At 40.1% G+C, this 22,299-nt stretch overlaps 1 protein-coding gene across 2 annotated transcripts in view; it reads right to left on the bottom strand.

The window, feature by feature from the left end:
* Positions 1-17,431: 17,431 nt before the first annotated feature.
* The window catches only part of PTPRO (protein tyrosine phosphatase receptor type O), a 278,715-nt gene continuing 273,847 nt past the window's right edge, over positions 17,432-22,299 (bottom strand). For both annotated transcript variants that reach the window (XM_005570243.5, XM_005570244.5), the window contains 2 exons: positions 19,736-19,856; positions 17,432-18,699 (listed from right to left, as the gene is read on the bottom strand). In XM_005570243.5, the coding sequence (XP_005570300.3) occupies positions 19,752-19,856 (105 nt within the window). In that variant the 3' untranslated portion in view covers positions 17,432-18,699; positions 19,736-19,751. The remainder of the gene's footprint in view (positions 18,700-19,735; positions 19,857-22,299) is intronic.

Raw genomic sequence — 22,299 nt, 5'->3', positions numbered from 1 at the left:
CAAAGAAAAACAAAGATCCAAATAAGCACGATCAGAAATGACAAAGGTGACATTACAATCAATCCCACAGAGATACAAAAAATCCTCAGAGACTATTATGAAAAACTCTACACACACAAACCAGAAAATCTAGAAGAAATGGGTAAATTCCAGGAAACACACAACCTCTCAAGATTGCATCAGGAAGAAATTGAAAACCTCAGCATACCAGTCATGAGTTCCAAAATTGAATCAGTAATAAAAAAATCTACCAACCAAAAAAAGCCCTGGACCAGAGGAATTCATAGCTGAATTTTGCCAGACATACCAATGGGCTGGTATGAATCCTACTGAAACTATTCCAAAAAATTAAGGAGGAGTGACTCCTCCCTAACTCATTCTATGAAGCCAGCATCATCCTGATGCCAAAATCTGGCAAAGGCTCAATTAAATATGAAAACTAAAGGCCAATATTCCCTACGAATACAGATTCAAAAAATCCTTAACAAAATTCTAGTAAATTGAATCCATCAGCACATGAGAAAGTTAATTTATCACAATCAGGGAGGCCTTATTCTTAGGATGCAAGGTTGGCTCAATGTACATATGCAAATCAATAAATGGGATTCACCACATAAACAGAATTAAAAACAAAGACTATGTGATCATCTCAACAGGCGTGGAAAATGATTTTGATAAAATCTAACATCTCTTCATGATTAAAAAACCTTCAACAAACCAGGCATCGATGGAATATACCTCAAAATAATAAAAACCATCTATGTCAAACCCATAGTTGGCATCATACTAAGCCAGCAAAAACTGAAAGCATTCCCCTTGAGAATTCGAACAAGACAGGGATACCCAGTTTCTCCACTCCTATTCAACATAGTACTGGAAGTCCTTGGCAGAGCAATCAGGCAAGAGAAAGACATAAAATGAATCCAAATAGAAAAAAAAAAAAAAAGTCAATCTATCTCTCTTCACTCTTGATATGGTTCTATCCCTAAGAAAAACCCTAACGACTTTGCCAAAATCCTCCTAAAACTGAAAGGCTTCAGTAAAGTTTTAGGATATGACATCAATGTACAAAACTCAGTAGCATATCTACACACCAATAACATTCAAGCTGAGCCACATACACATACAAATACTTAGAAATTCGGCTAACCAGGGAGGTAAAATATCTCTACAAGGAGAACTGCAAACCATTGGTGAAAGAAATCATAGATGACACAAACAATAGGAAAAACATTCCCTGCTCATAGATTGGAAGAATCAATATTGTGAAAATGGCCATATTACCTAAAACAATCTATAAAGTCAATTCTGTTCCTATCAAACTACCATTGTTATTTTTCACAGAATTAGAAAAAAACTACTCTAAAATTCATATGGAACCAAAAAGAAACCTGAACACCAAAAGCAACCTTAAGTAAAAAGGATTATATTATCTAACTTCAAACTATACTTCAAGCCCACATGATACTGGTACAGAAGCAGACACATAGATCAATGAAGAAGAATAGATAACCCAGAAATAAAGTTGCCTACCTACAATTATCTTATCTTTGACAAAGTTTTCAAAAATAAACAGGGGGAAAAGGACTCCCTATTCAATAAATGGTGCTGGGATGACTGGCTAGCCATATCCAGAAGAATGAAACTAGACCCCTACCTATTACCACACACAAAAATTAACTCAAGATGGATTAAAGACTTAAAGGTAAAGCCTCAAGCTATAAAAATCCTAGAAAACCTAGGAAATGCCCTCTTGACACTGGTCTTGGCAAAGAATTTATTGCTATTACAACAACAACAACAAAAGGACAAGTAGGATCTAATTAAACTAAAGAGCTTCTACACAGCAAAAGAAACTATCAACAGAGTAGACAGACAACCTACAGAATGAGGGAAAATATTTGCAAACTATGCATCTAACAAAGGTCTAATATCCAGAATTTATAAGGAACTTAAGCAAATCAACAAGTGAAAAACAAATAAGTACTTTCAAAAGTAGGCAAAGGGCCAGGTGTGGTGGCTCATGCCTGTAATCCCAGCACTTTGGGAGACTGAGGTGGGTGGATCACCTGAGGTCAGGAGTTCAAGACTAGCATGACCAACATGATGAAACCCTGTCTCTACTAAAAATACAAAATTAGCCAGGCATAGTGATGCATGCCTATAATCCCAGCTACTCAGGAGGATGAGGCAGGAGAATCTCTTGAACCTGGTAAGTGGAGGTTGCACAGAGCCGAGATCATGCCATTGCACTCCAGCCTGGGCAACAAGAGCAAAACTCCATCTCAGGAAAAAAAAAAAAAAGTAGGCAAAGGTCATGAACAGACACTTCTGGAAAGAAGATGTGTAAGCAGCCTGTAAACATATGAAAAAATGCTCATCATTACTAGTGATCAGAGGAATGCAAATCAAAATAACAATGAGAGACCATCTCACAGTCAGAATGGCTATTATTAAAAACTCAAAAAACAGATGGTGAAACTATAGAGAAAAGGGAACACATACACATCGCTGATGGGAATGTAAATTAGTTCGGCCACTGTGGAAAGCAGTTCGCAGATTTCTCAAAGAACCTAAAACAGAACTGTCATTTGACCTAGCAATTCCATTACTGGGTATATATCCAAAAGAAAACAAATTGGCCAGGCGCAGTGGCTCACGCCTGTAATCCGAGCACTTTGGGAGGCGGAGGTGGGCAGATCACCTGAGGCTGGGCGTTCGAGTTCAGTCTGACCAACATGGAGAAACCCCATCTCTACTAAAAATACAAAATTAGCTGGGCGTGGCGGCGCATGCCTGTAATCCCAGCTACTCGGGAGGCTGAGAATCACTTGAACCCAGGAGGCGGAGGTTGTGGTGAGCCGAGCCCACGCCATTGTACTCCAGCTTGGGCAATAAGAGCGGAAAACAAATCATTTTACCAAAAAGACATACACTTGCATATTCATAGTAGCACTATTCACTATAGCAAAGACACGGAATTAACTTCAGTGCCCATCAACAATAGATTGTATAAGGAAAATGTGGAAAATGTACACCATGGAATACTACGCAGCCATAAAAAGAATGAAATCATGTTCTTTGCAGCAGCATGATGGCACTGGAGGCCATTATCCTAAGTGAATTAATGCAGACATGGAAAAACAATTATTACATGTTCTCAGTCATAAGTTGGAGCTAAACACTGGGTACTCATGGACATAAAGATGGGAACAGTAGACACTGGGGACTCCAAAAGCAGGGAGGGACAGAGGTAGAGGCAAGGCTGAAAAAGCTACTTATGGGGTACTTTGCTACCTATGGGGTACTATCTGGGTGATGGGCGTGTTCACACCCCAAACCTCAACATCACGTGATATACCTTTGTAACAAATCTGCACATGTACCCCCAAATCTAAAACAAAACTTGAAAAAAAAAAAAAGACATATAGACCAATGAAATAGAATAGAGTCCAGAAATAAACCCTTGCCTCTATAGTCAAATGAGTTTTCACAGGGGTACCAAGACCAGTCAATGGGGGAGAAAACAGTCTTTTCAACAAACAGTGCTGGAAATACTAGGTATTCACATACAGAAGAATGAAGTCGGGGCGTTACCTAACAAAATTTAACTTGAATGGATCCGTGACCTAAATGTAAGACCTAAAACTATGAAACTCTTAGAAGAAAACATAGGGCAAAAGTTTGCAACATTGAATTTGGCAATTGTTTCTTGGATATTATACCAAAAACAGAGAAAATATAAGGAAAAAATAGAAAATAGGAGTTCATTAATTTTTTTTTTAGTTGTGCATGAAAATACACTATCAACAGAGCAAAAATGGCAGCCAACGTATTGGGAGAAAATGCTTCCAAGTTGTATATCTGTTAAGGGACTAATATCCACAGTTACTGTTTAACTGGTATAGAGTTTTCATTTACCAAGATGAAAAGTGTTTTGGAGATGAACAGCAATGATATGACTGCATAACATGAATGTATTTAATGCCATTGAATCATACATGTAAACATGTTAAAGATGGTGAATTCTGTGTGTATTTTACCATAATAGAAAAATTGAAAAAAAACTCTCCTAATATCCTTGTTTATTCTATCATCTTTGTAGCTTCTAGCTTGATTTTAATTGATTTTGTTGCCTTCACTATAGGTCTCATTTCTCTGCATGACATATAATTTTTAATTTGATGTCAGACATTGGGAATTTTATCTTATCATGTGTTGCACACTTTTTATCTTTATAAACTATTATTGAGATATGTTTTGGGATACTATTAAGTTACTTGGAAATAGTTTGATCCTTTCTGATCTGGCTTTTAAGCTTTGTTAGGTTAAACCAAAGCAGTATTTATACAAGGGCTAATTTTATCCCACCATTAAGTCAAATCCCTTCTGAATATTCCACGTATTGTTCCATGAATTATAATGTTTTTCATTTTGTCTGGTGGGAATGAGAACTATTTCTGGTCCTGTGTCAGACTCTGGAAATTGTTCCTTCTAATTCTTTCAGGTGGTTCTTTTCTCAGCCTTGGGCAATTTTCTCCTATGTATGCCCTTATCAATACTAACTTGAAGAATCTATGGGGAACCTGTAAAGATCTTTGCAGCTCTCTCTTTGGATAGTTCTCTCCTCTCTGCCACACTGTCCTGTGAACTTTAGTTCCCTTGTCCTTCTCACACTATCAACTTTGTCTTCCCTACTCAAGGGATCTGGAGTCCTCATGGGCTCCCTGCACTATAGGTTGGAAACAATCTTTTTGTTTTGTGTGTATTTTTTTTTTTTTTAAGAGTCAGGGTCTCACTAGTCTTAAACACCTGGCTTCAAGCGATCCTCCTGCCTTGACCTCCCAAAGTGTTAGGATTATAGGCGTGAGCCACTGCACCCAGCCAGAAACAATCTTTAGGCAGAAAGCTGGGAACAATTGTAGGATTTCCTCATGCATTTTTTATCTTTCTGTAATCACTGGCATTCATCGTCTAGTGTTCAATATCTTGAAAGCTGCCCTTTCATGTATTTTGTTTTCTTCAATTATTTCAGACTGGAGGGTAAATCTAGTCCCTCTGACTTCACCTTGGCCAAAACTGGGAGCAGTTTCACCTTGCTTTTTAAAGCATATTTTCACTGTATACAAATACAAAATTCTAGGTTACCATTTTTAACTCTGGCACTTTAAAAATGTCATTTCATTGATTTTTGGGTTTCATTGTTCCTGATGACGTGACAGCCATCTTTCATGTTTTTCCCTTTGGCTCTTTTCAAGGTTCTTTTTGGTATCTTTCATTTTCAACAGCTTGATTATCAAGTTGATGTGGTTTTCTTGGTAGTTTGCCTATTCAGGATTCAGTGAGTTTCCGGATGTATGAATCAATGCTTTCTCATCATTAGAAGGCATATTCCTCTGATATTTTTTCTCCTCTTTTTTTCTCTCCTAAGCCTCCTATTATATACATATATATTAGGCTGTTTTATATCATTCCCCAAGATCTCTGAATCTCTGTTAATTTTTAAAATACTATGTTCCCTATTATTTAGATACTAAAATTTCTCTCAATATTCAGATTCACCAGCTCTTTTTTTAAAATCTGTGATCTTCTCTTTTCTATTGAGCCAATCAAGAAAATTTTTCATTTCAATTATTGTGTAAGTTCTAGAATTTACATTTAGTTGGTTTATATAACTTCCATTTCTCTGCTAAGACTATTTGTTTACTCATAAAATAATATATTTCCCTTAATTCTTTGAACACACTTTTATTTCCATAATGCACAAAGGCTATTTCACAATCTTCATCTGCTGAGTTTAACATTTGAGCCTTCTCATGCTCACTTTCTGTTCATTGCTTTCCCCGCTAACATTGGTCCTATTGTCCTGTTTCTTTGTGTGTGTCCTAATTTTTTATTATATATTTGACATTGCAGATGGTATGTTTCAGATATCCTAGACTATGTTATCTTTCCTTGAGGAATGTTTGTTTTTGTTCTAGCAGGGAGTTCAATGCCGGCTGATCACTTTAGAATTGTATAGGCTTGGTTTTATGCTTTGTTAGAATGAATTATGGGAAGCAAAATGTTTTTTGCAAGAGCCTCTAACTTAGTGGAACTTGATCTAAAAACTCTCCTTTGCAAATCTTGTCAGGGCATAGTTCTAGGCTTTGTTTGTACCTGAGAAGACCAGTTTTTACTCTAGGCTCCTTAGTTCTAAGGTCCTTTTTGCATTTTGGATGAATGCCCAGGATATTTTTAATCTTAGCTGAATTTACATCCCAGGTTGTTAAAAGGTGCCAAACAAATCTCACTTTTGCTGAGCTGGACTGCTAATGTCCCTTGCACAACTACCCTGGTAGCTCTAGTCTACTCTCAGCCTTGTAGCAGTCACTGGTAGGCCTTGGGTGATGTTGCCTATGCTAAGGATGGGAGGTAGATTCACTTACAGCTTTCTGTGGCCACTCTGCACAAATCCCTACACCCTTGTGCCACTTTTGAGAAATTTCAGGCACTTCAGCTGAACTGAATTCTGGTCTTTGCCTCTTCAGTTCAGTGGGACTATCTTGCTCTGCTTGAATTTTAGCATGCTGATCTGAGGTTGCAGAACTGTCCACCAGTGGAGAGCTGGCAAGTTTTCCTTATCCCAGATATGACAGTCTTGTACTGCTTATCAAAGGGGACCAATAGATTTTATCTCTTTCCCTCTCCTTAATAGGCACTGGGTCATAGGAAGCTAATGTGGGAGTTCTTCTAATCACTTAAAACTCTTCTTTTCACACTTTTCTCTAAGAAAATGTATAGGAAATATGGGATTCACTTGTTTCCGAAAATTAACTTTATAAAGGTTGCACTAGGGGTTGGGTGGAGATCTCACCAGGTCTGAGTCTCCTCACTTTCTTCTCAATGCTTGCATAAGGAAGGTGGAACAACATTAGAAAATTGTAGACAGTCCATAAAGGAGTTTATATGAAGACTGGTTTTTCTAAGCAGGAGACAATGTTCATTCAACAAACATTTAGCACGTGTTTACTTTTAGAATTGGATATTCAAGGAGAAACCTGGACAGGGTCTCTGCCATCAAGGAATAGACAATCTAAAGAACCATTGCAGTTTGCCTTATTTATCCCTGAATCTAGTTTTACTGATTTCTTAGGACAAAATTACATCCTACAACTAGCAGCGCTGACTTCCCAGAGACTGTAATTTTGTGCTGTGGCACTTAGTTTTTCCCAAAGGGCATGACCTTAACTTCGTAACTAGGATGAAAGATGTTCGTAGGGTTGTACAAAGGGCCCTTAGGAACGGATTGGGAAAGGAAAACATTTTATCATTCTATAATACCAGCTTTCTCTTGCATACTTATTTAAAAAACTAAAATAAAGCATAAAATACTTATAAAGTCATGGTTGCTGCAAGTGACTTCCAGAGAAAGGTTGCATTCTCAGCAGTTCTGGGTTCTATATAGGAATTTCAGTTTGAATGACATGTTTCTTTTTCCCCACCCATTCTCTCTCCATCATCTTGGTTCCCCAATCCCTTCTTTTCTCCTACATTTTAAAGACCTGCTCCCACATCATCTCACAGCCCCTTTGCTTGTCTCTTTGTTCCTTTCCATCCTCAGTTGAGGACAGAAAAAGAAGCCAGTGTTCTGAGAACAGTTTTTCGGGAAATGCTCAGTTGTTTTTTGTTTTTGTTGTTTTTGTTTTGAGTGGGGGGCACACTTAGCAGAAGAAATAGCTTCTAATACCCAAATGTTCAGATTTATCTCGTCACATTTGTGAAAGAAAGGTTAAAAAATGAAAAGTTAGCATAATTCTGATAAGACAGAATTACTAAGAACTACACAATTAAACGTGAAGCTGAATTGGAGGAGGGGGTGGCTATTACACGCTCTGAGAGAACTAAGGTCCTGAACGTGGATTTCTGTATGAACTGGGTTGTCTTAACAGTTGAAATGCCTTCGAAAGAGCTTTGGGCACATCACCTTGAGCTTGGTGCTGGAAGGAGGTGGGCGATGAGCCAGGACTGCTGCGGGGCCCAGATGGTCCTGGTCCAGGCAGCTCTCACGGCTCTTTCCTTCCTGACTGTAATCCCAGGCAGTTGGCCCAATTCCTGCTCCATTTCTGGGCTGCCTTGGGTGGGAAAGCCCTGCATATGGAATAGAATATAATTTCCCCATGTTCAATCATTCCTGTTTACTCCAAAAATGAAATGAAGGCCCTTTCAGCCCATGGAAAAATGGAATAAAGCACACATGCATGAACACACACACACAGACGCGCGCACACACGCACACACGCACACACACACAAACTGGCGAGAAATTGAAATCTCTAGATCTTTCGGAGTCTGTCCTGTTTCATTGTTTCTTACTCTGAACCGGTATCATATGCCAAGGCCTTCTGCTCTCCCGTCTATTCTAAGGAAAGGGAAACAGGAACTGAATTCATGTGTGCTGAGCACTTTCACATATATCCCACTTTATAAGAGAAGAAATGGAAACTCAGATTAGTTAAGTAGCTTGTAAAAGATTACAAAGCGGACAACTAAATTTTGACTCAATTTCTTGGACTTCTGTGTACCATGCAAACCTTTTATTCTCTCATGTATTATGTAGGTCGGTGTATACAACAATTTAAGCAGAAAAAGCACTTTTTTAAACAATGAAATTGTATATAGTATGCCTTTATATAACACAGGTAAAATCGGCACTGAAGCTGCAGAGAGGAGTCTGGAGCTTTATTTGGAAATCTCTGGACCTTGGAAATCCAGGTCCCATGAAGGCCCTTGTAGGTGCACATGAAGGTGGACTCTGGACACTGGTTGTTCCAGGCAGCAGTTGAACTAGGAGATATAATTGTCAGTTGCAAAGGTCATTTGTATCTATGGGGAATTTCAAATGACTGACCACCTCCTCAAAGCACTATTTTGTTTAGATAGAAAAATTACCTTTGGACATTCTCTCATAGGTCCACATTTATGCTTTGGTGTAGACGTTACACAAAAATATCAATAGATCAGGGCAAAAATTAGTGGATCTTAGTCTCAACCCTGCCCATAATAGCCAGGCCCAAACTAGGAGTACATACACATTTGCTTCAAGTTAATCTGTGGTGTGGTAAGCACGACAGTGTCCTCTCCAGCTCTTAGGAGGCATGTGGGACAAGGATTGGTCTTTCACTAGTGAAGGCACCAAAGCAGCAGAGCTACTGGAACACAGCCTAAAAGAGGCTAAGACAGGTGCCATGAACTGTTTCTAGCTCACAAAATACAGCTCTCCTGAGATTGCGCCACTGAACTCCAGCCTGGGTGACAGAGCGAGACTCTGTCTCATACACACACAAAATACAGCTCTTTGCAAGGTAAGCAGGTCATGGGTGTTACTAGCCTGTAGCAACCTAGTATCTTGCAGTATATAAGTAAGAGCGCATTTTTTATTAGGAAAACAGCACAGGGAAGTTAGTTTATTGCCTCATCTCCAAAACTAATCTTATTATAGGATGGAATTTGGAAGTTTGGGTAATTTGTTTCATTTGCATTGCAGCAAATGGAAAAAAAATGAGAAAATGACTATTGTGACATTATACCTTGGTGACAATGCAGTGGATTTACAGAATGCAAATTAAAACAGATATCTGAAATTGCCTGGATGCTTCCAAATTCTTTTAGTATTTTTCCAACTGAGTATCCCACCCCAATATGTGACATGTACGTGCAGACAAAACCTCTGCCTCTTTTTTTTTTTTCCGATACGGAGTTTGCTCTGTCACCCAGGCTGGAGTGCAGTGGCGTGATCTCAGCTCACTGCAACCTCTGCCTCCTGGGTTCAAACGATTATCCTGCCTCAGCCTCCCAAGTAGTTGGGACTGCAGGCGCAGGCCACCATGCCCAGCTAATTTTTTTAAACATATATTTTTAGTAGAGACGGGGTTTCACCATATTGGCCAGGCTAGTCTGGGGTTGAACTCCTGACCTCAAGTAATCTGCTGGCCTTGGCCTCCCAAAGTGCTGGGATTACAGGCATGGGCCACGGCGCCTGGCCAAACTTTCTGCCTCTTACGGGAGCTGCTGACTCCAAGTGTGGCAGCACTTAACAGGTTGGGTTGTTACCGCTGCTCTGGGAGCTGACCTTGTGGGCGGGCGTGCTCATGATAAGGGCGCCTATGTGGGACTGAGGAATCAAAGGGGCACACTCACGCTGTAGATGTCTTGGTACTGAGGGGAGTAGGTGGGTTTGGTGACCTAAATGCACTGAGAGAGGGAGAGATTTGGAAATCTGAAGAATCATACTGCATTTTTGCTATGCTGACTGTGCCAGGCTTTTGGCCGGTGCTTTACACAACCAGTTGTAAGTTTTACCACAACTCTAAAACATAGGTATTACTTCTTTATTGTGGGGACACTTAGGCTGAGAAATAGTAGGTGACTTCTCAAGCCCACACTGCTAGTGAGCATAAGAGCACAGAGTTCTGTGCCTCTACAGACTATACTTTCTCAGTTATGCCACTCTGCACCCCCAGACCACCAGGCACCATGCCAAGGGCTTTACATTTAATCCTCAGCACAACCCTGTGGAGGAGACTCTTATTATTGCCATTAACAAACAAGGAAACCAGTTCACAGAGGGATTAAGTGGTGTTCACAAGCGGTGTCTGTTCACTCCAAGCATCTCTTCTTAACTTGACCCAGGCGTACGTACATATTAAGGTTTGTCCACATTGACTGTCTTGTCTTAGAATTAGTCAGCTTTCTAGACATAGTTTTAGTGCAAGGGATTTGTGCAGATTATCTGTACAGCTGCAGACATCTTCATGGAATGTAAATTAGGTGCTGACATTGCTTTTCTGGGAAACCCGCTAGCATAGATTACATGCACTGGACATAAAACACACACATTGGTGATACATTTGCTGGTAGAGAATTGGAAAGTCAGGCCTGGGAAATCAGGACTCTTATCTGGAAAACTAGCTTCCGCTTTTGCATCACATGCCTATGACACAAGGTCATCCACATTTTACCTCTTTTATATTCCTCTTTTATATTCCAAGGTCTGTGACTCTGAGGGTAGGTGCCAGGGGAGGGGGTTCAGGTGTCACCATGGAAAAATCCAGTTAGCCTAGGCCAGATACCAGCTTCAGATGCTCTTACCAAGTCTGCTGAAGACTATCAGGATGGCCCTTAGAGACTGTGGGACATTGACTTGCAACAAGGTGGCAAGTAATGTACTGAACTATTCCTGGTATTGTTTTCAGATTCTTACACACGTTATCTTCTGATGTCCTATGCGATGGACTGAATTTGTCCCCCCAGAATTCGTACGTTGAATCCTAACCCCTAATGTAATGATATTAGAAGGTGGGGCCTTTGGGAAGTAATTATATCATAAAGGTGGAAGCTTCATGAATGGGATCAGTGCCCTGATAAAAGGGACCCCAGAGAGCTCGCTTGCCTTGTGTCTGCCATGTGAGCATACAACAAGAAGGCAGCTGTCCTCTACTCAGAAGAGGGCTGTCACCAGGACCCACCATGCTGGCATCTTGATCTTGGACTTACTGCCTCCAGAACTGTAATAAATGTTTAAGTCACCTAGTTTATGGTGCTTTGTTACAACAGCCCTGACTAAGACTCCCTATGTGAGAGCTACCATCACGATGTCATTTCATAGATTAGACGACTGAGTTATATGTAGTCAGGAGCAGAAACTTAGCTCAAGCCTCTCTTCATCCACAGTCCCTTATTCTAAGCCCCTCTGCTCTGCTGTCCTGCTGGACCCCATCCTGTGCTGTTTCCCAAGTTCATTGGTTAAGGGACAATATGATCTAATTTGGTTTTGGACATGAAGGAACCTTTCTAAGACCATCCTGTTTTATATTTATAAAGGATTTAGTGGTTACAGTTAACTTTTTCTAGTTTAAACTGCTCTTTGGACATTTTGGTGTTCTTAGAACTGAACAAAAATATTTTGTGTCAGCTGGCTTTGAACTGTGACCATGGCTCTGGAACGCACCAGGACACACACAAAAAGCAAAGGACTGGGTTTCCCAGCATCGCTCCACACGCCAAGCCTCATGGGCTCCTGTATGTGTGAGCTTTTGTTGATGGGAAACCACTCTGGGGTATATTGTTAATAGGAATCCAGGAGTCTGATTCAGAGGCAGTGGCCTAGTGTAAGGGTAAGAAATTCTAGTGGGTGTCCTGAGTCATGGTCTTATGATGGGGTGTGAAAAGCAGTGACAACCAAAAGATCAGGAGAAATCTAACTTGGAGGGAAACAACTTATAAAGAAGAATTCATATATTTCCATTAAAAAGTTTATTTATTAAAGGAACCATTATTGCTCTGTGGCCTTTCCTGAACCCTTGTTTGGCATTGTGGGTTTACTTTGCTCTGCACTGCTTCATCTTTAACTGTCTTCTGGGAATTTTACCGGGCAGTCGCACACCATTGCTCTGAAAACTTCCTGTTGTAACTTAGATGGAACGTCGTTGTAAAGGTTATCCTTGTGCTGCCATATTAGTTAAGGGCAGGTTGATTGCTGTAACTGGCAATCACTGAGCCTCATTGACAACGCAATAGAAATCTATTTCTTGATCACATAATGGACCAATGCTGCCAGATATGCCCTCCCCAAGTAGTGATTCAGGGACCCAGGGTCCTCCTACCTGTGGCACTGCCATCTGTGTTGGGGTAGAGGGGAGGGAAAGAGAGAAAGAGGCATACACACACACACCCCGAGAGACAGAGAGAGAGAGAGAGAGAGAGAGAGAGAGAGGAGAAAGACGTGGGTAGGGGAGGGTGGAATGGAAAGTTGCTCCTGCATAATTTTCTTTTCTTTCTTTCTTTGTTGTTGTTGTTGTTGTTGTTGTTGTTTTTCTGTCGCCCAGGTTGGAGTGCAGTGGCGCAATCTTGTCCCACTGCAAGCTCTGCCTCCCAGGTTCATGCCATTCTCCTGCCTCAGCCTCCCAAGTAGCTGGGACTACAGGTGCCCGCCACCACACCTGGCTAATTTTTTTTTGTATTTTTAGTAGAAATGGGGTTACACTGTGTTAGTCGGGATGGTCTCCATCTCCTGACTTCGTGATCTGCCCGTCTTGGCCTCCCAAAATGCTGGGATTACAGGCGTGAATCACCATGCCCGGCCACTCCTGGTTAATTTTCATGGTCCAGAGTCCCAGGAAGCACACCTTCCATTGGCCAGAACTCTGCAAAGGGTCTTGAAAAGTAGTCCCAATATGCTCTGTTAGGTTTGCAGTAAGAGTAAATCCAGTGGATTCTGCTGAGTGATACATGAGCTGGAGCTATTCGTGGACATCTTAAGAGAAATGGTCCCTTTGGAAGGTGCCAAGAAGAACAGGTTCAGGAGGCAGGGTGGGAGGAGTGGTCATCCATATGGGCCCCAGTGACTGATGCACACGGGTGCTTCATGTTTGCTGAATGAGCAATGAGTGTTCCTCTTTAGTATTGCTTAATGTGGCCCTATAGTTATTAGTCCTTTAATATAGTAGTATAGTGTTTCCTGACCCTTCCAGAAAAAAAAAAAATCACCTGTCCTTCCCTTGGACCTACATTGGATGCTTTTTGTTTCTATCATGGTGTCTGTTACACTTTGTTGCCCTTATTTTTACTTCTGATTTCCCCTACTAGAATGTAAACTAGAAGCAAGAATCTCGTTGCATCCATCTTCATAGCCATACCCCCTTCTACGGTGCCTGGCATGAAAGGTTCAATAAATCAATGATTTTCTTAGAAGATTAGGGATTTACCATTTCTCAACTTGAATGCCTCCCCTCTGTATTAAACACATTACCTGGAGATGAAGCTATTAATTCCGTCCTACTGCACTTTATCCATGCCAAGTAGGAACGAGAAACAGCATGAAGTCATGAGGGAAAAGGTTTAGGGCTGGGCAGAGCTGGCTTGGAATCCTGCTTCTGCCACTTTCTAACCCTGTAGTTGTAATTTAACTACACTGCCTCTTCACCTTATTGTCTCTCAACTTCGTCACCTGGTAAATGAGTATTATCACCTCCTAATGATGTTTTGAAGTTGAGGATATGAACATAAAGGGATTAACACATTAGAAAGAAACTCCCATTGCTCTCTGAGTCAGGTATAAGTGCCATCTCCTTTGCTGCCAAGTGAGAAGCCAGTCCGGTATTCAAAGCAGTCGCAGAACCTGTTTTTTTTTTTTTTTCCCAAGATGGGGAAGTAGATTTCCATGCCCATGGGGGGCACAGACTCATACATTCTTAATGTCAGTAAGGTCCTTGGATGTGTAAACAAAAGAAAAAATGCTTTGTTACCTTAGGAGCGATTCCTCCCTCTGAAAGTGTTCAGTAGAAAAGACTTAGCCATCCACCAGGAATATGGTTGAGGAGAGTCTTGTTATGAGTAGGAGTGCAGGACTAGTCTGATGATTCTTATCAAGCAAAAGCGATCATGTCAGGTTTCTAGTGGTTTATGAGTAACCAAAACAATGAATATTTGTTGTTTCTGTTATATAAGCCATTGGGGAAAATATTTAACATCATTAAATATGATGGCTGGTGGGTATGTCCGGAAGATATATTGACAAAGTTGTGGAAGATATAAGTAAAAATGTTGAAAAAGACTTGACTAAGGCTTTCTTGAACCTTCCAACAACAGTATTAAAACTGATTATACAGCCTATTTTTAAAAGTCGTCATATTTTTGCTTACCACAGGGCCTAGCATATTGCAAGTGGTCAAGAAATCTTGGATGGATGGATTGATTGATTCCTCCAATATGATTAGATAAACACATGTTTGTTGACTGAATGATTCAATAAATGACTTCCTTTACTCCAGATTTAATAGCCCCCGTTTTCCCAGGTTCTGTTAACATAACCTGTTATTTTCCCACATTTCAGTGGATCTGGTGACCATGTCTGGACAGCCTTCAGTCTGTTCATGTTCCTCCTCTAATGCAACTCCCAGAGCTAAACCTTATACTCCATCTTTAATCCAGTGACCCACCAGGAAAAGGCCTTGTGATAATCACCAGAAAAAACTAAAAGCAAAGATCTTACTCTTCTGGAAGGCCAGGGGTCAGAGATGTCACAGCTGAAACTTCCTTCAAATGGTTCCAAATGAGGCTATGAAAAATCAGGGGCAGAAGTTTGCAGGTTTTGCAGGTTATATTTTGTTGCTTTATAACCCCTTTGGCCAAAGTGAATGTTATATTCAATGATGGGCATGGCTCTTGGACTTCATCCCTGTGCCAAGTACCAGACTAGAGATCTGTGAGCTAGGATGCAAGCCAGCTATTTGAAGCACATTACATCAGACATTTCCTGAGGTGTAAAGGAAGGCCTCCTTGCTAGAAAGCAGGGAGAATTTTGGCTCATAGAGATTGGACTCAGTAACTTTAACTCCTTGGCTAAGAACCAATACTCTAGCAAGCAGCTATCAAGTGGCCTGCAAAAAATTCAAAAACAAAGCCCCTGATCCTGCTTTGCCTGTTGACACCACAGCCTCCTTTGAGAGCTGTGTCACCTTTTTGGGAGTAGGAACAGTTTTTAGGAAAGGAGATACATTATAAAATCTGACATTTAAAAAAAAAGTAGTAACTTTTCTAATTTTACATTTTGGAGGCAATGTTGTCTTTACAGTGGGAAATTGTAGACCCTGAATTAAAATGCTTTTCCAAAAAATGCTGTCATCCATCCCTCTTTTCTTTTCAAGTTAGATAAAATCATCATATGAAGTAATGGATATCATGGTGTCAACTATTACATTTATTAATTAGATTCTAATGCTAGTTTCTCCATTAACTTCATAAATTATCTTTTGCAGCCAAGGAATTTGATCTCAATAGCACTCAAGGCCTGGCATGGTAGCTCAGACCTGTAATTCCAGCACTTTGGGAGGCCGAGGTGGGTGGGTCATCTGAGGTCAGGAGTTTGAGACCAGCCAGGCCAACATGGTGAAACCCCGTTTCTACTAAAAATACAAAAATTTAGCTGGGCGTTGTGGTGCGCACCTGTAATCTCAGCTACTCAGGAGGCTGAGGCAGAAGAATCACTTGAACTCGGGAGGTGGAAGCTGCAGCAAGCCAAGATCACGCCATTGTGCCATTACACCCCAGCCTGGGCAACAGAGAGAGACTCTGTCTCAAAAAGAAAAAATAGCACTCAAAGTGAAATGTTTTGTAATGCTCAAGTTTTTAGATCTTTTTGTGTGCCATACAGGCTATTGTGAACGCATGCGCTAAGGGCCCTGTGTTCTTTTGGAACAAAGCACTACTCAAATGAATTTTAAAAACCTAATTAATAATGCAGAGGCTCTGGAACCCTCTCCTCCTGAATGCTGAAAGTTGGGTCCTAGTGTGGAAACAGAACTGGTTAGAGTAGCTTTATGGAACATACACGACAGAACAAGACACAAAGCACCTTTGGGTCAATTATCATACCCGATACTTCTTATACCTGTTTCTAGCTATGATTAGGTCATTCTTCAGTTTATTAACTGAGACCCAGGAGAGATAATTCCAAAGTCATTATCGGGATTAATCAAGTATTTTGATAGACTGATGCCTTTTCCATCATAAGCTCTACAAACTGAGGAGCAACAGTGGTCCAGTGAACAGTGTGACCTTCCTGTAGTTTTGACTATGAGCCTTCAGTCTAAACTCTGGATACTTCCTCCTTCCTTTTGGGAAAATTGATCGGGCACTATTCGATCCCTACCTTGATGGGGTGCTCAAGAAAAACATAAAATATTTATGAAGTGCTTTGTTTCATAGGAAGCAATGTTCCAGGCTCCAAGACTTCTGTACGCTCTGAGCTGCAGTGTTGGAAATGTATTTCAGCTTACCATACATTGTATCAGCTCTACCAAGGTTGCACATTTCACTCCTGACTGTCCATGTGTGAAAATCTAAGAATGTCACACATCCCTTTGCCACCTTTCATTAACCATGTTTGTTCCTGAGCGTGGTGCGATATGTTATTAAAATGTCCAAAAAGGGAAATAAAGGAGTGGGGGGTGAGAAGAAGAGGAGGAGGTGGGAGCAGGAAGGTGAGTAGGAACTGACAATCCCTGAGGAGCCCAAGCTGTTAACCTGCAGGGTATGGGCATCCTCTGCCATTCACCCTGCAAGGTGAAACTGAGACTCACTGGCCAGATCTCGCAAGAAACTCTGCCAAGGTCTGCCATGGCCAAGCCTTCTCAGTGACGAGAGACGGTGGGGTGCAGAGCTGTTCATTTGGCATCCTTCACCATCACTGAGGTCACTGATAAAATATTAAGCTGATCTTCTATCTGTGGCTTCATGAAGATGATCAGGGATGGAGGGAAGCCAGGGGAAGGGGCAGTGTCAGGTGCACGAAGAGGAGCAAAGCCTTCTGAAAGCACACACATGGAGGCTTACAACAGCCACAGTTGCCACGGGGAAGCAGCCAGTTTGTGCTTACTTTCAACTCAGAGTGTTTTCTGTTGTATATCCATGTCATCACCTCTTATTTATCAGGAAGTGACACAAAGTAACAGGTTTCACAATGCCATCAATGTCATTTTGACAGCATTCATGTCACAATACACAATCATGTACTGTAATTATACAAAATCCAAAGAATAAAATGTTACTAGTTACACTCGTTAAAATGAAACTGACAACCAAAAGAATAACAAAACAAAGAGAAATCTCTGTCAGAATCCACAGAGACATTTGACAATATTACCAAAAAAAATGGAGTTAAATAATTGTCCCAGCATGCTGCAGTTCATTGCCATAACTTCATAAATTCCCAGCTCTTTGGGGGAAAGAAAGTGCGTTTTCACAGCCTATATAGTTCTTAAAGAAATAGCTCTCACATGTATGCAGGTCAACAGAACAGGGAATGCAAAGTCTAGGCACCAAGATTGCTCAGACAGCAACGGAGTTTAGAGTCCGACTTGACACTCTTCTGAACCAGATGTGGTTTCTCGAGAAGGAACCTGGACAGTAACATTAGTCCAAAAGGGCCAAGGAAGAAACACCAACTGTTAATAAGGAAGAAAACCATCAAGAACTAGAACAGTTAAGACAAGTTTTTTTTCTACTCTACTTTGAAGTTGAATTATAGCTTTTCATATTTGGAATAGGAAAAGATTACACAGTTGATCTGTGGGTAGAACCCCTTTCTTCCGTGTCCAACCTCCCCACTCCAGATCCAGTAATGTTGGAGTACAGATAGTGCTGGCTCAATGTCCTTGAAGCAGAATGACCATTTCTTCTTGTGTGGCCATGCCTCCTTTGAATAATGAGGTATAATCTGATGCTAACAATGCCTATTCCTTCCTGGGTAATGGGGCTGATGAATGGTGTAGGCAGAAAACAATTCAACTTTCTGATAAGAATCACACACACACAAAAATTATTGCACTTAAAAACAAACACTTAAAAATAAAAAACTCAGCCCAACCAGCAAAGGGCCAACGAAACTCTTCGGAAGTGCCGTACTTCCTGCCCTTTGGAGAGCGTCTTGACCTTCCTGGTGTTCTATTGAATTTGGTCCATTATTAAATGTCCCGAAGTGAAAGAGTCCAAAAAGACACTGTAGGCTCTTTAAGGCTAAGTCTTCCCGGTGCTTCTGTGAGATAAATTATCTCCTTGGCCACATAGTACAAAGCAGGGCCTCTTTTTAGAATAATGACTATCAGGGCCCCCTAAAACAATCTGGAAGCAAGGGAGGATGGGTGCACATCATGTCCTCTCCTGTGAATGAGACAGAGAAAGACAGTAAGCAGCCTGGTGTCACGGCAACCTTCTCCTGCTCCACCACTGCTCTCACTATGCTCAATCTCACAACCCATGCAGATGTGGGTTGATCTGTGCATCTTTCTCTGTGTGCTGCCACCTTTCTGTGGGTCTGAATGTCTTTCCCTCTCCCAGAAAATTTGTTTCTCTCTTTCTTTATTTTTTATCCTTCCTGTTCCATTGTGTGCTCTGTCTCTCTTGATGGATGTACAGGTGCAGCGCTAATCCTATCCTGCTGCCCACTGGTCCATATGCTTCCCAGACTTTCATGATTCTCCCATCATGCACCACTGTCCTCTCCCTACCCTGTCATTGGCTCCTCTCCCCCCAGTATAGTCAGACACTCTACAGTCTGTTTACTGAACTAAATGGGCAGATTACTGTTACCTCAGCCAAGATTACTTATACCTCCAAAATCTGATCTCCTAGTCAAAATTGGAGTACAAGGCATTGAATATGTTACAAGTGCCTTCATGAAGCTCAAGGAAGGGCTCACATAATAGGAGAGATCAAGGCATTTTCAGGCTATCCTGAGACTATCCTGAGACTCTATTGTCACTGCTGTTTTTGGTTTTAGGAGTGTCCAATCCAGCTCATGTCTTTTTGGTAACCCCTTATACAGCCCTTGTAATCAATAAAATATTTGCACAAGGTATTTAGATAGATTTGGATGGTAGTATCCTGATATTACAGGCACAGATCCAATAACAGAATAATTTAGGGTTCTGAGTAGAGGGAATGGAGGTGAAGTCATCATGAGGTGCAGAAACTCCTGTTTGTTGCTAACACCAACCAAGCTGCATTGAAACTCAAAGAACTGCTACAGTACTTGTTTCTCCCTGTGACCACCCATGTGTGGCCAGGAGCTGGGAAGCAATACTCATGTGAAGTCAGAGTCAATACAAATGGCTACTGCTGTCTTTTGTCCCATCCATCACGTCCCCCTCTAATAGTTCTAAGACCGAGCACTTGTGGTGAGCTCTTCTCCACTTACTGCTCCAGATTCTGAACTAGGACTTGCTAACATTCTCGTATATGACATCACTGATGCAGAACTGCTGCTTCTTCTTCATCCACATCAGTTGCACACACTGATGGATAAAAATGTACTGTTCCTGGAACAAAAGACAAAAACAGGTTTCAGAGCAGATATGTGGAAAGACATAATATTTTATACTATGACAGTTTTAAGATCAAGATCTGGTGTTAAAGGAAACCATTTTCATTATTTACAGAGATACAGTTTTATAACTAGAAAATCCAAAAGAATCAACTGTAAAAGTATTCTGATTAATAATAGAGCTTAGAACATCATGGTTTTTTTTAAAAACAGTGGAATTTTTTCCCCTAACTTTATTGCAATATAATAAAAATTGTCTATATTTAAGGTGTACAATGTGATGATTTGATATACATATATATTATGAAATGATTACCACAATCAAGCTAGTTAACACATTCATCACCCCAGATTATATATATGTTTTTATATATGTGTGTATATATGTGTATATATATTTGTGTGTGTGTGTGTGTGTGTGTGTGTGGTGAGAACACTTAAGATCTACTTTCCTAGCAAATTTCAAGTATACAATATGGTATTATGAACTATGTTCACCATGCTGTACATTAGATCATTATTAATGTTAAAGGAAATGAATATTCAATCAAATTATGGTGCTATTTTGGAAAAAAAAAGGATATCCCCTTATCATACACCAAAGTAAATTCCAGGTAATTTAATAAATTGTCATTAAAAATATAGGGGAAAATATTGGTTAATTTCTGATTACTTTAGGAAAGGAATTTCTAAAATTAAGAGCAGTAGAATAAATTACAAATAAAAATCTCAATCTACTGTATATTTAAAAAAGTTAAAAAGAATAAAACATAGGGTAAACCAGAAACTGGGGGAGAAAAATATTTTCTAGAATTGTGACAGAATATTGATACCTTTATTTTTGTGATAAAGTCATCTAAATCAGTAACATACAAATAGATAAATAAGTAAAGGACATCAGCCACTAGGCCAAATATTCCCTGGAAGTTAGAAACTATGTATTTTTATTCCTAATGCCTAGCAGTTAGCTTGTGCTTATTAAATGATTTTTGAAGTAAACTGAGGAAATATTAAAATATGCCAAAAATAGTCAAGTAATAAAAAGTAAATTGAAATCATTATTTTCTATCTATGTAGTGGACAAAGCTAAAAGGAAAAGATAATATTTAATGATGACAAGTTTGTTGAGGTAGTCCATTTTACCTATTATTTGTGGAGGCAGAATTAATAAAGTGTTAATAATGGTGTGGACACAGATGATAGTAAAAAGTGGGAAATAATCCAATTTAATGTTCTATAAAAAGGAGATTGGTTTAAGTATGCAATAGTGTGTCTATAATGAAACATTAGTCTGTCCTTAAAATGAGATTTATAGAGTTTTAGGTAATTTTTGATACTATACAGGCTACATAGTAAAATCCTAAAGAGAAACTAGAATGTAAATAGAATGTAAAGTAATACATATATATATATACACACACACATATACATATATACATATAATATGAGCACAATCATATAAAAATTATACTTGAATGAAAGCCAAGATAAAATCACCAAAATTTTCTTTCTGCCAAGAAGGAAGGGTAATTTCACAGTGTTCCTCCTTTTTCTTTGTTTCCCAGAGTTTCTCTATAAGTAATACCACTAGAAATAACATTTAAATAAGATCCAGTCAAGATATCCATAGGATTTTAAGAAGCCTCCTGTGTAACAACTTCATACAAAAAATAAAATTAATATTTCAAACATCACTGGGTTGATACCTCAGCCTAACCTGTATTTTTCAACACGGTTTGGAGAAAATGTATTCTCTTTTGTGGTGATGGTATCAGTGGCTGAGCTACCACTTGTGGTCATCACACATGGACACCTAATCCATTGTTTCTGGTGTTATGTCAACATAGGGAATAGATAAGACCAGAGATTGCCTGGACTTTCAATCTGCATCTACTTAGTGGCTACATTTTGTATCAACACAAAAAACAACCAAACAAAAAGACCACAAGGAAAGTAAATAAAGACTTGGAGAGACTTGTCCTTGAAAGTCCTTGAGATATCCAAACTGCAGATCAGGAGGAGAGGCTGCTCAAAGCAAAGCCCCAGCTGACCTCCAGGGAACGGTATTAGAGGAAAACCAAACAAAATATTCGGTAAAAATAGAAGAGAGGAGAACATTATTCATAAGTGACACTTCACAGTTTCAAAGCACTTATCTAGGTTATATTATTTCCCATCATGTCTACTTTACAAAAACGAGTGAAAGTTATCATTCGTGTTTTATAGAAGAGAAATGGGAGCCTTGAGAGGTGACATGACTGGTGCAGCAGTAAAGTGGAGACTCGGGCCTCCCCCCAGGGTCTGGCATTCTTTCTAAATACGCCTCTATTTGTGTGAAGAAGCCCATGGAGCGTGTCTGGTCAGGTGAGGAAGAGGAAGAGGGCAGGTCACAGTGCAGTCCAGGCAGCATGTTGCAATGACCCTGATATATGCACCTG

The sequence above is a fragment of the Macaca fascicularis genome, chromosome 11 (assembly GCF_037993035.2).
Source record: "Macaca fascicularis isolate 582-1 chromosome 11, T2T-MFA8v1.1".
NCBI classification, from domain to species: domain Eukaryota; kingdom Metazoa; phylum Chordata; class Mammalia; order Primates; family Cercopithecidae; genus Macaca; species Macaca fascicularis.
This window is presented reverse-complemented; position numbering and strand designations above follow the sequence as displayed.